This window comes from Aphis gossypii, unplaced genomic scaffold (genome assembly GCF_020184175.1).
Source record: "Aphis gossypii isolate Hap1 unplaced genomic scaffold, ASM2018417v2 Contig00674, whole genome shotgun sequence".
NCBI lineage: Eukaryota > Metazoa > Arthropoda > Insecta > Hemiptera > Aphididae > Aphis > Aphis gossypii.
This window is the reverse complement of record NW_026083222.1, coordinates 68,486-85,026: the sequence shown is the minus strand read 5'-3', so window position 1 is coordinate 85,026 and position 16,541 is coordinate 68,486. Positions and strand designations below refer to the sequence as shown.

Sequence of the window (16,541 nt, the reverse complement as noted above, 5' to 3'; positions counted from 1 at the left end):
ATGAATGATATTCGATTTTCGTAATTTTAGAATCGGTTTCAAACGGTGAACTTATATCTAAAATATCACTTTCTGGCATTCTGCTTTAATTTATAACCTAAAGCCTTTAAAATTGTTTTATTTTTCGTTGTTATTTTTTTTACTTTATTCGATGTTACCGGTAACGCTTTAGTTATATGACTAGCAAGATTTATCTTTTGTAATGGGCTTATATTAAATTTTAATCCCATCTTAAGATCCGTAACGTTTAATATGTAGATTGATTACTAATTTTTCACCTAAATTGTTTATCGGATTATGATCTTGATCAACTAATTGTATAGTTATTAAATCGATATTTGTTTTATTTAATTTATAATATATTAGGTTAGTTGGAGATTGAATCAGCTTCGCCCCTATGTTCTCAGTAGGAGAAAACTCATAAATTGAATGACTTGGCATGTGGTTGTTGAATGAACCTTGAGCTATACTGCACATTACTTTTATTGAATTAACATTGTTTAAATTTACCACTTTCTTTGAACGATGACCATCAATGTTTTGCAAGTGTGGTTCATAATTTGTTTTTTCAAATCCTAATAAAGGTCCTATACTGTTTGCTACGTTAAAACGTATTGTTGCATTACTGAATATGGTTGTCTTAAAATCTACTTGATCAATCCCGATATCAAAAGTTATTTTCTCTGTTAGTTGTATTCCAATGTATTCGTTAACATTATGAAAGTCATCTATTTGCTTTAAAATTTGATTTTTAATATCCTTAATACCGTAACACCCTTTTTCAGTGTGATAAAACAGGTTGGAAATTTATTATTATTTAGTAAACGATCGGGGTTTTCTAAATGTATTTCAAACTGGTTATTAGTTTCATTTATGTTTGGAAATGTATTATATGTTTGTAAATTTAACAAAGCAATTTCCGAGTCATCGTACACATCAATTGCTGGAAAATAATGTACAGATAATGTAGTTGTATTACCAGTTAAACTTAATGTAATTGATTCATACATTGTAAAAATTCAAGACATAAATGTCCACAATTAAATGAATTAAAATCTTGATAATTTGAATAGTTATATATAATCGTGTTTCCTTTGAAATAGTTTTGTAATTCAATTGGTGGAGGTAAATCACCGAAGCTATCAAAATATACAACCTTATCTTTAATTTTGTAAAACGCTACCCAATGACTTCCATCACCTGAAGATACGTCTAAGTTTAATATACCACATTCAATTGTTCGTGGTTTTTTAGGTAAGTCATCTCGTGAAAAGACTCCTCGGAAATGATTGATATTAAACTTTGCAATGTATTTTATAATGTCTCTAGATGTGAGTGGTCTGTCAGGTAACGTTTTTATCAGTTTTTTTCCTTGATCCATTATTGATTAAATTCAATCCGCTACCTTTCTTTTTTTTCGAATTTTGAATTGCATTATAAACACTAGCACTCCCAGACATTAAACTACCGAGAGCTGATAACCCTGCGAAAATAGGAATTAGAGGAATCGCACCTCCTGTCTGACCTGGTGTTAAAATCAATCTTTTACCATTAGGATTTTTCTTAACCTTTCCTTTTTTTGCAGCTAGTGTTCGTTTTTTTATTTTTTTATTACTTTTATGTTTACCTTTATAACTCATACCTATTTTCTGTTTAACCTTCATCATACTTTATTTCAGTATTTATAAAGAAGTTTATAAAACCTTCACCAGTCTTATCTGATTTCTACTTACAGGTTGAGCACACTATCTTTCACTGGTTATAAATTTAAAAGATCCAGAGTATTTATAAGAAAAAAAAAATGGATTTGATTGAACAGAAAGATAAATTAGATATTTCGAACGTTGATACTCAAATAATAAAAAAAACGTCAAGACATGGACCGTTATTACCTGATACTATACGTGCTATTATAGTCGGTCCTAGTGGTTCAGGTAAAACAAATATAATGTATAATCTAATCACTCATGAAAACGGAATAAGATTTGAAAATATTTATTTATACTCAAAAACTTCTAATCAAGAAAAATATGTTTTATTAAAAAAATAATAGATGATATAAAAGGTGCTAACATTTTTATATTTTCAGACGCTGATAAAGTTATAAAACCGAATTTAACTAAAAAGATTCTGTAATAATTTTCGATGATGTTTTATGTGGTCCGCAGTCGATAATAAGAGAATATTTCGGAATGTGTAGACATTCAGGTGCTAGCTCTGTATTCTATTTAGCACAAACATATTCTAAAATTCCGAAGCAACTGGTAAGAGATAATTCAAATTTATTAATAATTCTAAAACAGGATGATACAAATTTAAAACATATATTCAATGATCATTCATCAGCAGATATGGATTTCTCAGAATTTCGGAAAATTTCTCATTTCTGCTGGAATCATAGTGATTACGGATTTATGGTTATTGATAAAACACGTGAAATGAATGAAGGTAGATATAGATGTGGTTTTCATACTTTTATTAAAAAAAAATAAGTATATAAATATAGTTGTAATATAGACAAAATCTACATAGCATTATCTTTAGTTGAAGGAAACAGATATATTAAGTTCATTATTTTCAATGAATAAAGATAAAGTTTTGTTAAAAAATTTGATATTATCAAAAAAAAATATCAAACGTAAAATAATGAACATGAAGCGTGGTGTTATAGATTCTGATAACTATTTTCGCGAAACATTTATACCTTTACTCAAACCATTGACTTCAATTCCAGAAAAAACACTTCATTTATTTCTGACACTACTAAAAAAAAAAATACCTTGATCACTAGTGATGGAGATAGCGAAAACGAATCAAATTCATCGTTCGATAATTTTTTAATTTCTAATCCTAAATTACAGCGATATGATAAATCGTATGGCATGCATTATGATTCGGTTAATGATCAACTTAAAATATCAGATATTCCTGTCACTTTTGATCATGGTAACTTACGCTTGCTTGATAATTACTACCCTTGGACTAAAGGACTTTGGTCTTTATTATGTGAGAAAGTACCAAAAAATATGACGATAGAAGATATGGAATCATATTATAATATTCTAAAAACAAGTAAAGTTTATTTAAAGGCAGACGGGAAACCTAAAACCTCAAGATATTTCAAATGGATGAACGTTGTAAAACCTCTATATGATCGAATGAAAATTGATGAAAAACAATTAAATGAGGAAGTATTGAAAATAAATAACACAAAAGTTAAAACTCCTTCTCAATTAAAATTAAAAGAATTTGATAACTTTTTATCTAGCTCAGGCGCAAAACGAAGAAACATTATTAATGATACAGCCATATCAAATGAACCATTTGATTTTTCTTCTTCAGTGATTAATTCTAAATTTGAAGAACCTCCAACTGATCAGCTATTTAACTTTAGTTTATCACCGTCAGTTAAGAAAGGATCTGGTTTATATAAAGATGTAATACCTCATACACAATTAGTGTATTATGATGATCCAAATGAATTAGTTGTTAGATTAAATCTTTTAACATCGTCCCAAAATGCTGGTAATACTGGTGTAAATAATGAAATCATATCTATTATAGAAGAATTACGTGAGAGGAATATTATAGTTTAATGTCTACATTAGAGGGTTTAGCTAATGAGCTACATCGACCTGCAAGAAAAGTATTTCCAAGACGTAGTATAATAACACGATTTAAAGATGACCTTTGGCAAGCTGATTTAATGGATATGCAATCTCATTCTAAACAAAATCTTGGTTTTAAGTATATTTTAGTTGTTATAGATACATACACGAAATATGTATGGGTAGAATCATTGAAAAATAAAACAGGAAAAGAATGTACAAAAGGTATGTTTAATATATTAAAACAAGCTAATCCAAAATTATTACAAACAGATAATGGTACAGAATTTTATAATAATCAATTTCAACAGTTAATGAAAAAAAATAAATTAGACATTATAGTACGTATAGCGTTATCAAGTGTTCAATTGGAGAACGTGTTATACAAACTCTAAAAAATAATATATACAAACATTTTACTGCAACAGGTACATGGAATTGGTATAACAAAATATCAAAAATTATTTATAATTATAATCATACAAAACATAGATCAATTAATGTACACCATATGAAGCTAGAATAAATACAAGTAAAATCAAATCAAATATACAAACAAATAAAACATTATATAAACCAAAATTTAAAATTAATGATAAAGTAAGAATATCAAAATATAAGCATATATTTAGTAAAGGATATACACCAAATTGGACAACAGAAATTTTCACAGTTTCAAAAGTTTTACATACAGAACCAATAACTTATCAGCTAAAGGATGGATCAAACAATATAATTCTAGGTGGTTTTTATGAGCAAGAAATTAAATTGACTGATTTTCCGAACACATTTCTAATTGAACGTATTATAAAAAAAGTTAAAGATAAAATGCTTGTTAAATGGATGGGTTTTGATTCCAGTCATAATTCATGGATATTATCGAAAGATATTATTAAATAATTTTTTTTTATATATATTTTACCTTTTTATAAAAATAAAAAAAAAACAGTATTAAATTAAATTATTTTAGTTATTCATATAATGTTTTCCTTTCACTTTGAACGATACCTACTGATGATAATAATTTAAATTTTAGAAATAATTATTATCACTAGATAGCGTGGAAAAAACACCTACTGATGATAATAATTTAATTTAGAAATATTATTATCACTAGATAGCGTAAAAAAAACACCTACTGATGATAATAATTTAATTTAGAAATAATTATTATCACTAGATAGCGTGGAAAAAACACCTACTGATGATAATAATTAATTTTTTTAGAAATACTTAATATCGATTTTCTTAAACATAGTGAATATTAGAATAATTATTTTTTAACTTATAATGTTCGTATGCTAGTGAGTTAATCCAATCCCATCGTTTGTTATAAAACGTTTATCATCGTTACCACTTAGTACAAGCTTATTCATTGTTTTAGAATGAACAACATGTTTATTCGATTGAATAAAATTCATGTTTCTACAAGTTTGTTTATTATCAAGAGAGATATGGTTTATGTACGCATTTAATACTTCTATATAATTTTTAAAATACATATGTTGATTAATTACATATTTTTTTACACCTTTAGCTTTTTAACCTCATCGTTGTTTTCAGTCTTGTAAGCATATAATTTCGGTCTTAATGAAACAAATTCTTTTAAAATTTTTCCCCCCATTTCATCTTTAAAATAACCAGGTTGATTTTTATGATTTTCGCTAAAACAATAATGATCTTTTGGATAGTTTGATGTATCAAAATACGGAAATAAATCATATCTAATATCATCAAAAAAATTAAATGTTCGAATATTATATACCAAAGAATCTGTATCCGAGTACAATAATCGTATTTTATTTATATTTATTTTTCATTACATTATAATGAAAATCATACATAAATGTTTTCGAGACATCTAAAATTGCAGACCCTACATAAATTGCTTTATCGAATTTGATAGTTTCCTTATGTTGGTGAATAGCCATAAGATTTTCAGAGTATATAGTTCTATATTTAAAAGTATTTTTCATCATCAATTTATTTGCTTGTTTATCTGATGTAACCAGTTTTAAAGAAACTCTAGTTCGAACATTCTCCATACATTTACCAAAAACGCTATTAATTAATAATTTCCAAAAATCTTTTTCAAATCTATTTTTAGCTTCTCTCCTCATTCTCGTACATAGTTCGATATATGAGGCCATCCATTTACTCTGTGAAAATTTGATTGCTCGATGAATTTTTACTAATTTAAGACCATTAGCAATTGCTTGTTTTAAATTTTTATAGTGTATATATATTTTTTTTTTTGATGATAAAGTAGTTAATAATTTTTTAACTTTTGAATTTGGAGGACATTCGTTTAAAGGTAAAAACGGGAAATCATTATGTTTTTCATGTAAATATTCAGGATAATCAATATCAACTTCTAATATATATCCGACTTTTGAATCATCAGGAATTTTAGTAACATCTATGTTCAAGTCATCAACCCATTCGAAATCTTTGAAAGGTAGCTCAGTTAACATCGATTTTCCATATAAATTTACACAATCAAGATATGTAATCCATGAAATTGATTTATTAGGATTATAGTTCAAACCTTTAATGTTTGGTATGTTTGCTTTAGCATATCTTTTAACTGATTGACAGATACCCCCTCTGATTGAGGATTCAAAATATAAAAGCATGTTATAATCAGCCAATTTTTCTAATTTAACCTTAGTATATTTAAGCATACAATCGAAAGCAAAGCCTGGAGCAGTCATATAATGAGCAGGATCTAGACTAAGAGTAGATAAACATAAATCTCTAAAATTTTCGAACACATCCGTTAGTATGGTGACATCAGTTTTCAAATAAAGATCACTATACTCACCCAAAGTTTTAATATTAAATACTTTCCAAATTTTTTTAGCATGAGAATAATCATTATTATTAATTTCTTCATTTTTTAAAGAGTTATAAAATGCAGATTTTGAAGGTAATCGAGTTTCGTTTAATTTACTCCAACTATCAATATACTCATAAGGGAAAACCCCTTTTGTGTGACTAAATCAAATGTTTTATTAGAAAATAATTTTAAAGTTTCTTTAAACCTTGATTTATCTTCAAGTAAATTTTTGCAAGCTCGCTTAATGAGGAGGCCATAAAACGGAATGTATCAACGAATTTTATACTAAATCTCGGAGCAACCTCTTTACTAAAAGATATATATTTTTCTACAGAATTTGGAATAACATGTATATTCTTATCATCAAAACCAAGTTCTCGAATTATAAAGTGACTATCGTAAGATAAGTTATGAAAAAAAATTGGAACAAATGATGGGTTGGTTATTTCAAAATTACATTTAAAACAAATACATTGTCTATATTTACCAGTAATATGACAGTGATCTCTAACTTTAAATAATTCATTTTCTTCAAAAGATAATAAACATATTTTACAAACCTTTGCTATTTGAAATTCTTTTTCCTCCTTTTCAGTCAACGTAATCATTGGTACATTAATTTGATAAATATCATTTATTTTTTTTGAAATATCAATCATATTTTCCATAAAATTTTTTGCCGCATCAATACCTCTATAAATTATTATGTTTGTTGGAATTTTAAACTGTTGCATTAACTTTTCTGTGATAATATTATAGTCAACTTTTACATAAAATGCATAACTCATAATTTCATGTAAATGTGTGATATAAGTTTTACTAGTATTAGTGAATTCATTTGTCTGTTTAGGTTTTAAAATACATTCAAAGTCAGCATAAATAACAAATGGTATTCTAGAAGTTTTTTTATAACTTTTAAAAAATATGAATTTATTTTCTTTTCCTTCTTCAAACATTATCGGTCTTCCTAATTTATTCTTACTACACATTTTTTATGTTCAGTTAATCCTGTTTCACCCCAAAGTTTACTTTTACATGGTTTATTTCCAAAAGTTGTAAAACACCTCTTACAAATAATTAATTTAGAACAATTTTTAGTTTTCTGACTTCTAATAAATCTTGAAAAATCTTTAATATAACAATAATGTGATGTTTTATGATTATTGACAAAAAATAAATCAAAATGATTTTTTTCTTCTTTATTATTTATAAATAGAGGGAAAATAGTACCTTTATTATTTAAACTATAAACATTAACTGAAACATTATTTAAACGTTCAAATTTTTTAATTTGATTTATTGGTGTTGGGAAATCAATACATTTAAAATCTAACCCACTCTTTTTTTCAAGAAAATCAAAATATTTTTGGTTAAATCGTGATTTATTAGAACGCTTATCATATTTGGTTAGTATAGAATATTTAAAACAGTATTTATCTTTATTTTTAACGTTTATAATAGCCTTTTTTTCTCGTATAAATTTAGGTAAATCTAAATATGTACCTCCTTTTAATGGATTTACTAAATTGATTCTCAACTGTAACCCATCTATTGAAACAAGTGTCCATCCTGAACCTTTAGCAATAAATTCAGATTCTTCAGCTAATATTTTATCAAACTTTATGTTTAACAAACTAGCGAAATCGGATGAATTACATGCTAAAACATTCGAAGTTTTAAAAGCCACATCTTGTTTATCATGTGTTATAGGACGTGTGTAAGTAGCGTCAACGTGTAAATTAAATTTGATCGACGTTTTAATACACGATTGTCTTAACTTTAAAATTAACTCATGTAAAATATAGTTAAAAAATAATTTGTAATCTATATAATTTTCACAGTTCTTAATTATGAAAGTTTTTGAACCTTTTCTAAATCTTTCTATTTCAATAAGTCCACTTCCAATCGTGTTCATACGCTGTTTTTTTGTTATTATATTTCTGTTCATAATGAGACTGAAATAAAAAAAAAAAAAACATTAAATTTATATATATATATATAAATGTATGTTTTTTTTTGTTTTACATTTTTAAAAAAAAAAAAAATAATAATAATAAAATTCTTAAATAAACAATGAGTACTTATTTTTTTTAAAAAAAAATCATTTTAGATTCAAACAAAAGATTCTGTTAATAATTTAGATCATCCAATAATGTACAATAATCGCTATGCAGATGATAAGCTAACGTCTGTTTTCGAAATCTAACATAACCATACAAATCATAATATTTATTAACAAGTAATATTTCATTTCTCAAATTTATTATATTCTCTTTTAAGATTTTTATTTTTTTTATATCTTGTAAAAGTGTTTTAGCTAAGTATTTTTCATATCTTAATATTTTAATTTTTCTTTTGATTAAAATTATAGTTTTTCTTTGTTCATGTTTACTTTGTACTTCCTTCTCATCATTATCATCGATTTCTTCATCCAATCGATGAATTTCAATTAAGATATGGTTAAGTAAATCCATTTTCTAAAAAAAAACATTTTTTTTTTTTATGTTTTGGAAAAGCTATTATGAACAAAGTAATACTTCTATATAAGTAGGTGTATAAAAAAAGAAATAATATAAATCAGGTTAAAAAAAAAATAGATTTATTTAAACAAATTTATTTATTTATTAAATCTTCTAGTTGATTATTTAAAATTGTGGAGCGATAACGTATACGTCTATTACATTTTTCACCAATATAATAAGAAAAATGAAACTCATCTAAAACGTCTTTTTTCCTTTCTTAACCTATCTATTTCAACTAGATCTATTATTTTTTTTTTATATAAATTATTAATTTTTTATTTAAAGCTCTTATATCTATTTTTTTTCTTTCTTCATCTTGATCAACACTTTTTTGGTTTTCTAAAACTTCAAATGTAATTCTTCAATCAAAGATCGGAGGTAAACGATTTGAGGAGATTCCATTTTATAATTCTGAAATTATAGGTAAATATTTATTCGTTTATTTTTTTATTTTAAATATAAAAAAGGTAATGTAAAAACTATATCTCATTTACACCACATCTAAAAAAAATAATTTGTACCACTTTTCAAGTTTATAATTCACACCAAATAAAATTTAAAAAAGGGTTATCTAATCTGTACTTACTAAAATTATAATTTGTAACATTGTTCACATTATTAAAATTATAATTATAATAAAATGTATATATATAAGTAAATTTTTTGTTTAGCAATAATTCATAAAATGTATAAAATCAATCATACTTTAATTATAAATAAATGTAAAACAAACTCTATATATATATATTAAATAAGTAAATTTTGTTTAGCAATAATTCATAAAATATATAAAATCAATCATACTTTAATTATAAATAAGTAAAACAAACTCTATATATATATATAAATAAGTAAATTCTTGTTAAGTATATTATACTATTTTTTTTTTTTAAAAAAATAAAACATAATTTATAATTATTTATATCAACTAAACTCTGAAAGAAAAAGCTAGTAACTATTTTTTGTTTATATATATATATATATATACCACAGAATATATTCCGTGTACATACCGTACATTTACTATAACTAAGCTAATTATAACAAAAAAATAATAATAACTAAAATTAAGTGTATAAGACGTAACAACACAAAATATTGTTTACGATGTATCTGTGTATATGTGGTTTGGAAAAAAAAAAATGTGAAGATATAAAATTAAACATATATTATTATTATAATAAATGACATACTTTTAAATGTTGTACTACACACTAATCTTTTTGAACTATTCAAAATGTTTCGTACTATACTCAATTTTAGGGCTGGTACAAATTACATAGGTATTTCATTTCGTTTTTTTTAACGTGGTGTAAAAAAAAAAAAAAAAAAAAAAAAAATTTATTTATTTATGTAACGCAAATACATGTTATATTTTTGATACAAATGAACCTATTTGTGGTGTAAATTATGTAAAATACCATTATTAAATGGAATCATTTTTTATAGTAGAAAATTATAATAGTAAATATTTAATTTAAAGCTAGTTAATAGTAGTAAAGTAATAGTACTTACATTCTGTTAGCGTGGAGATGCTTGAAAAAAAAAAATATACTGGCTTCTAGTTGTAGTGAACGGTCTTGGTGAAGATGGTTCAGCACGATTCAACGACGAAGTCCACTTTGTCGTATGTGTAAGAAATTTAAAATTAAAGTTATTTATTCACTGAATATAATAAAAGCAAGCTCGATGTATTGTTAAGTATAGAACAATGTCATCGGTCTATGCGTAAGTGAAGCTTAACTTTGTCTAATTCTTAATACTACCACAACCCATTTTATATTAAACTATTTGGGAGTAGTCCCCCAAAAATATACGTGCGTGTCATGGTAAACAGGAAATTCGACTATACGTTTCTATTTCATATTTTACTATAACCAATTATTTAAATACATATTTTTTTTTAATATATATATATATATATATATATAACGATTATTAAAACTATGTTCGTAATCCAATTATTTAATATATTAATATTTATTATTCTAAATCTAACCAACTAATATCAGCTCAGGGCAACAGGAATGAAGTAATGTAATATGTCGGATTTCTACATAGTGTTTTTACTGAACTAGCTGTATGTCTAATTCTAATACTACCACAACCCATTTTATATTAAACTATTTGGGTGTAGCCCCAAAATATACGTACGTGTCATGATAAACAGAAATTCGACTATACGTTTCTATTTCATATTTTACTATAACCAATTATTTAAATACATATTTTTAATCTTTAAAATATATGTGTGTATATATATATATATAAACGATTATTTAAACTATGTTCGTAATCAATTATTAATATATTATAATATGCAGGATTTCTACATATGAACTAGCTGTATGTCTAATTCTTAATACTACCACAACCGCTTTTATATTAAACTTTTTGGGCGGCGTAGTCTCCAAAATATACGTACGTTTCTATTTCATGTTTACTATCACCAATTATTTAATTTTAATCTTACCTTGCTAAATTTACGTACCTTGCTAAATTGTATATAACCTTTCAAATCTGACATTGAAATGTAGAAGTCAATTACATTCTTTTAGATACAATTGTACTTGTTATTACATTCTATTTTTTCGAATTGAAAAGACGTACCTTTCAAATTTTATTCTAGTTAGTGTTTTAGCTGAACTGATTATTTTAAACTTAAGAGGAGGAGTAGAAGTGGTTATATATAATATATATATAAGATCTCATCGATACAGTATATTCAGTTTACTTCAACAGATTTACAATCTAGACTTTTTTTTTTTAAAAAATTAATTTAATTTTGAAAAAATGTCCTGCTACTCATTTAAAAGCGATGACGAGGAGTCGGTTGTATTTTCCGAAGTAAGTAAAAAAAAACATTAATTTTTTATTTATTTTTCATTTTTTTTTTTTTTATTATTATAATATAATATATAATTATTTAATTAAAAGACATTAAATATTTTATGAAAAATTTATTTTGTAAACCGTCATCAGCTTATCGTCTATTTTAATTATAGGATAATATTGCAACAACATCTCAAAAAAAGGTACATCGAAAAGGTTAGCTGTAAAACGGAGAAGAAACCAGTATCGAAAAAGACGAAAAAGGTGAGTTATATAAATTTATACATATTACGAAAAAGTAAAAAAATATAATTTAATTATTATTTTATAGAGCACTGCTATTTGTTATACAGACAAAATATTAGATTTAATAACAGATCCAACTATACCAACCGATGCAGAGAACACCTTGAATATAAAAAAGGATGATTGTTCATTAACGGTTAGACACCTGTAGACAATACGGCTGTAGATTACTGGACTATAGCACATTATAAATGTGCTAAAATTGATAAAGTTGCTCTGCAAGATAGGTAATAATATAATAATAATAATAATAATAATATAATATATATTAACTAAAGTGAAATATTTAATAAAAATGTAATTTAACCTAACCTAACTTTTTTAGATGGAAGCATGCTGAATGCTCACTCAAAATATCTTTAACAGGACAGCATCCGGATGATTTAACTACAGCCAAAGAAATGGTGACGCTCATTCAATCTGTTTTCGACAAAATGATGCGACATCCCGCCAAGAAGCTAATCAGACACAAACCAAAAAAAATAAACTTATAAAATGTATGTAATAGGATATGGTGTTGGATTAATTTTATTTAATAAAAAAAAAATTTTTTATATTTATATTTATTTTTTATTATTTAGATAAAAAAAAAAATAATAATAATTCATTTATAGGTTAAAATAAAAATAAAATAAAAACAAAAAAAAAAAAAAATAAAAATAAAAATATTGAAAGTTAGTATACAAGTGGTATTAATTTCACATTTTTTTTTTTTTTTTTTTTTTTTTACAAGAACGATAAATTAAAATAAATTAAGAAACTTTTTTTATATTACATCACTAAATCTTGTAATATCATGTTCGACAATGAATTAAAATGAAATTGTAATAACTCGTACATAAATGAACAATCTTCACTTTGTATATTGCTGTAGCTGAAATCATAATTTTGAATATATTGATTTGTAAATTCGTTTCGTTGACAAGATGATGGTAACCCATTTACGTCAGACTTAATTAACGTATAAGCTGTATCAAACGTTTTTTGGTATGATTCCAATTTTTTCTGTTTTTCAACAATATACAAGTCAATACAATGTTGTAATTGTTTCAAACGATGAAGATCAATATGAGATAATGTTATATAATTATCATTAGAATATAAAACTATAGTTGATTGGTTTACATTAACAGAGTAGAAAAAATTATCAGCTATCTTAACACGTTTACAACGAGTATGCAAATTTATGTATCCCACCTAATTCGATAGAACCTGACAACATTTTTTAAAAATCATTAACATATTAAATTAAATTAGACGCGTTATCCACTAGGCTATACTTTCACGAGGTATTAAATAAGTTATTAACACATTTAATTTTATAAATTCAGATTTTTTTTTATTGAATATAGAAAGTTAAATGAACTAAACAACAGTATCATATGACCTTGATCCACAATCACAATCACAATTCGATATCTTACCACCTATTTTTTTACTACATTTTCAACAAACTGATTTCCTTTTGATAATAATACAAAAACACATTTCGGATTCCATCTTGAATGTTCAATCCATGGATTATCTTCTTTTTCCCAACGATGCAATATAATACCGCAGCAAAAACATTCAACAATATCTTTTTTCCCTGAATATATAAAACCGCTTTCAGCTAATGAGTATTTATCTTGAGATGAAGTCAACGGAAATAAATTGAATGTTTTCAATCTTGATATAAATGTAGTGAATTCTGGATATGTAGGATATGCATTGTTTCGTACTAACGAAACAAGTGAACAAAACTGTTGTTAATTTGTTGAAAATTCATTTTTTATAAAAAAAATAAAAAAACTTAAATGAATTAAACTTGATTAAAACTAACAGAACCTGATTGAACGATGGTTGAATATTAACTGAACTGTCTGAACTGAAATGAATTCAATAAAACGACTTTTATCTATAATTTTTAAAAAAAAAAAAAAAAATGAAATTATTGTGTAACCTGAATGTTTAACTTACAAGGGAAATAAATAGTGTTGAAGTGTGTATACACTGTTTAAACTTTGTGTAACAGGGGAAAAAATAATTGGTTAAAACTATATCTTAAATTTTAAAAATATCCGCAGTCAAAAGTGCGCAGAACATACATTATGGTTTTTGAGAATCAGTGTTTTTTACTAGTACAGCGGAGAAAAAAAAAGTTTGAGGGGAAAAATCCCCCTTAAAATTTTACAATCTCCGCAGTCAAAAGTGCGCAGAACATACATTATGGTTTTTGGAAATCAGTGTTTTTTTACTGGTACAGCGGAGAAAAAAAAGTTTGAGGGGGAAAATCCACCTAAAAATTTTAAAATCACCGCAGTCTGGTAGAGCGGAGAAAAAAAAAAGTTTGAGGGGAAAAATCCCCCTTAAAATTTTGCAATCTCCGCAGTCAAAAGTGCGCAGAACATACAAATGTATACTACTGAACAGCCTATAGAAATATATTGATGAATAAAATGTTTCCATAGTTTTAATGAAACCAGTTTAATTATTACATATGTTTTTGTGTACTTTTATTTTATTTATTAAATAATACTTCAATTAATTTTCCATATTTAGATTTTAGATTCTGAGTGGAACGAAATATAATATAATATATGAATGTTATTTGTTGGTTAAAACAACTTGAAAATTTAATACAAGGCTCCTAGTATATTGTTTCAAAGGTGGATGAAAATAAATAAAAATCCTTAGTCACAGTTTTTTTTTATAAGCATTGAAAGTTCAAGCAATTCCATCCATTATATAGTGACCCACTTGTAACCTACTGTACAGCAGAGCGGCATCCACTTGCCCACCTTTTTTTTTAATTAAAAAAATTCAGTATGATACATTATACAATGCATATTTGACAGTGGTGTCTAACACTACTAATAGGTGTGACAAAATAACCTGTGTTTATAATATATATAGATTATATTATATATATATATTTTTGTATCATACCGCAAGACTAATAAAAATTACAAACAAGGGTGACAGGTCATAAATATATAAATAAAAAATATAATATAATAAAGAAGTACAAATGAAATGTGATATATTGAAAAAGATCATATGAAAATAAAAATACTTGCACATTTTTAATTAAGTATAATACATCATTTGTGAGTATTACATTGAGCACTTATATCACATGTCTTTGTGTACAATAACAACTTTAAAATAAATATATTTAATAATTAAAATAAAGATACAAAAAATAAAATAAAATTTGAACAAAATTCAACAAAATTTCAACAAAATTTGAACATTAAAATAATAATTGAACCACTAGTAAGTATTAAATTGAGCTTTTATATCACATGGCTTTGTGTATAATAACAACTTTAAAATAAATATATTTAATAATTAAAATAAAGTGTTTGATTTACTTACTGTTATTGATTAAGTACTCTTTAAGTAGTTTATTTTTTTCTTCAAGCAGATCATTTTTTCTTTTACGCTCAACAAGTTTTGAATTTTGAATGTTTAAATAATTTTCATAAAATTTTTGTTTGTCGTTCCTTATCATTTCAAGCACATCAGATCTGGTACCTTTTCTCTTTAAATTCCTTACAGTTTTTGTAATTGGTGTTCTTACCAGGTCTTCAACAGGCCCTGGAGGGCCAATATTTTCAAATTCTTGTTCATACATTATATCTTTATCTATAGTTCTTTGCAGAGCTGGTATCTTATTACAGAATGTTGATGTACTTTTTATAACCTCGGTCTCGGTCAACAGAATATCTGGGTTAATTCGTTTGGATTTTTGGAATATTTCTTCCATTTGCTCCTCAAATTCAAAACTTTTCCTACTTCTCCCAGTTTTTTTATTATTGTCAACAACAGATTTATATGATCTAACTAATGTCTGAAATTTGTTATTTACTTGTGGACCTGATAATTTCAGTCCAAATTCTGCATTTAAGATGTTAGCTATAATTTCATATAGAATTTTGAAACTACGGATTTTACTCCCAACGTTCTTATGGTTTTTTTTATACTCATCAATTAATCTGAGGGTAACATTTCTTGACCAATGTGTATATTCATTAGAATTACTTGGAATAGCTGGAGTCTGGGAAGGATTTTGCATTATTGTATATTCATTAGAATAACTTGTAATAGCTGGAGTCTGTGTAGGATTTTGCATTATTGTATATTCATTAGAATAACTTGTAATAGCTGGAGTCTGTGTAGGATTTTGCATTATGATAAGTTCACTCAATTCTAAAAAAAAAAAAAATGTTTAATCAGATAAACACATAACATTAAAAAAAACTATTATATTTCAATAATATTTTACTATCTTTGGTTGTTAAAGTATAATTTTTATTGAAACTGTAAGAAATGTATAATTTACCTTATATTTATTTTATACCTAATATATATTAACTTGACTGCCACGAGACCCAAATATGGGTCTCATTAGATTTCTCTAAAATGCCATGATATTTCATATGAACTTGC

At 25.2% G+C, this 16,541-nt stretch overlaps 1 protein-coding gene and 1 long non-coding RNA gene across 2 annotated transcripts; one reads left to right on the top strand and one right to left on the bottom strand.

Annotated features, from left to right (window-relative positions):
* Positions 1–6,940: 6,940 nt before the first annotated feature.
* Positions 6,941–9,139, bottom strand: LOC126554986 (uncharacterized). Its single transcript, XM_050209965.1, has 2 exons — positions 8,840–9,139; positions 6,941–8,402 (listed from the first exon to the last, which is right to left on the bottom strand). The coding sequence occupies exon 2, from the start codon at positions 8,393–8,395 to the stop codon at positions 7,415–7,417; it is 981 nt and encodes a 326-aa protein (XP_050065922.1). The 5' UTR covers positions 8,396–8,402; positions 8,840–9,139; the 3' UTR covers positions 6,941–7,414.
* Positions 9,140–12,030: 2,891 nt separating this feature from the next.
* Positions 12,031–12,676, top strand: LOC126554988 (uncharacterized). Its single transcript, XR_007606752.1, has 3 exons — positions 12,031–12,065; positions 12,133–12,334; positions 12,433–12,676. It is a non-coding gene; the product is annotated as an uncharacterized LOC126554988 (long non-coding RNA).
* Positions 12,677–16,541: the final 3,865 nt, after the last annotated feature.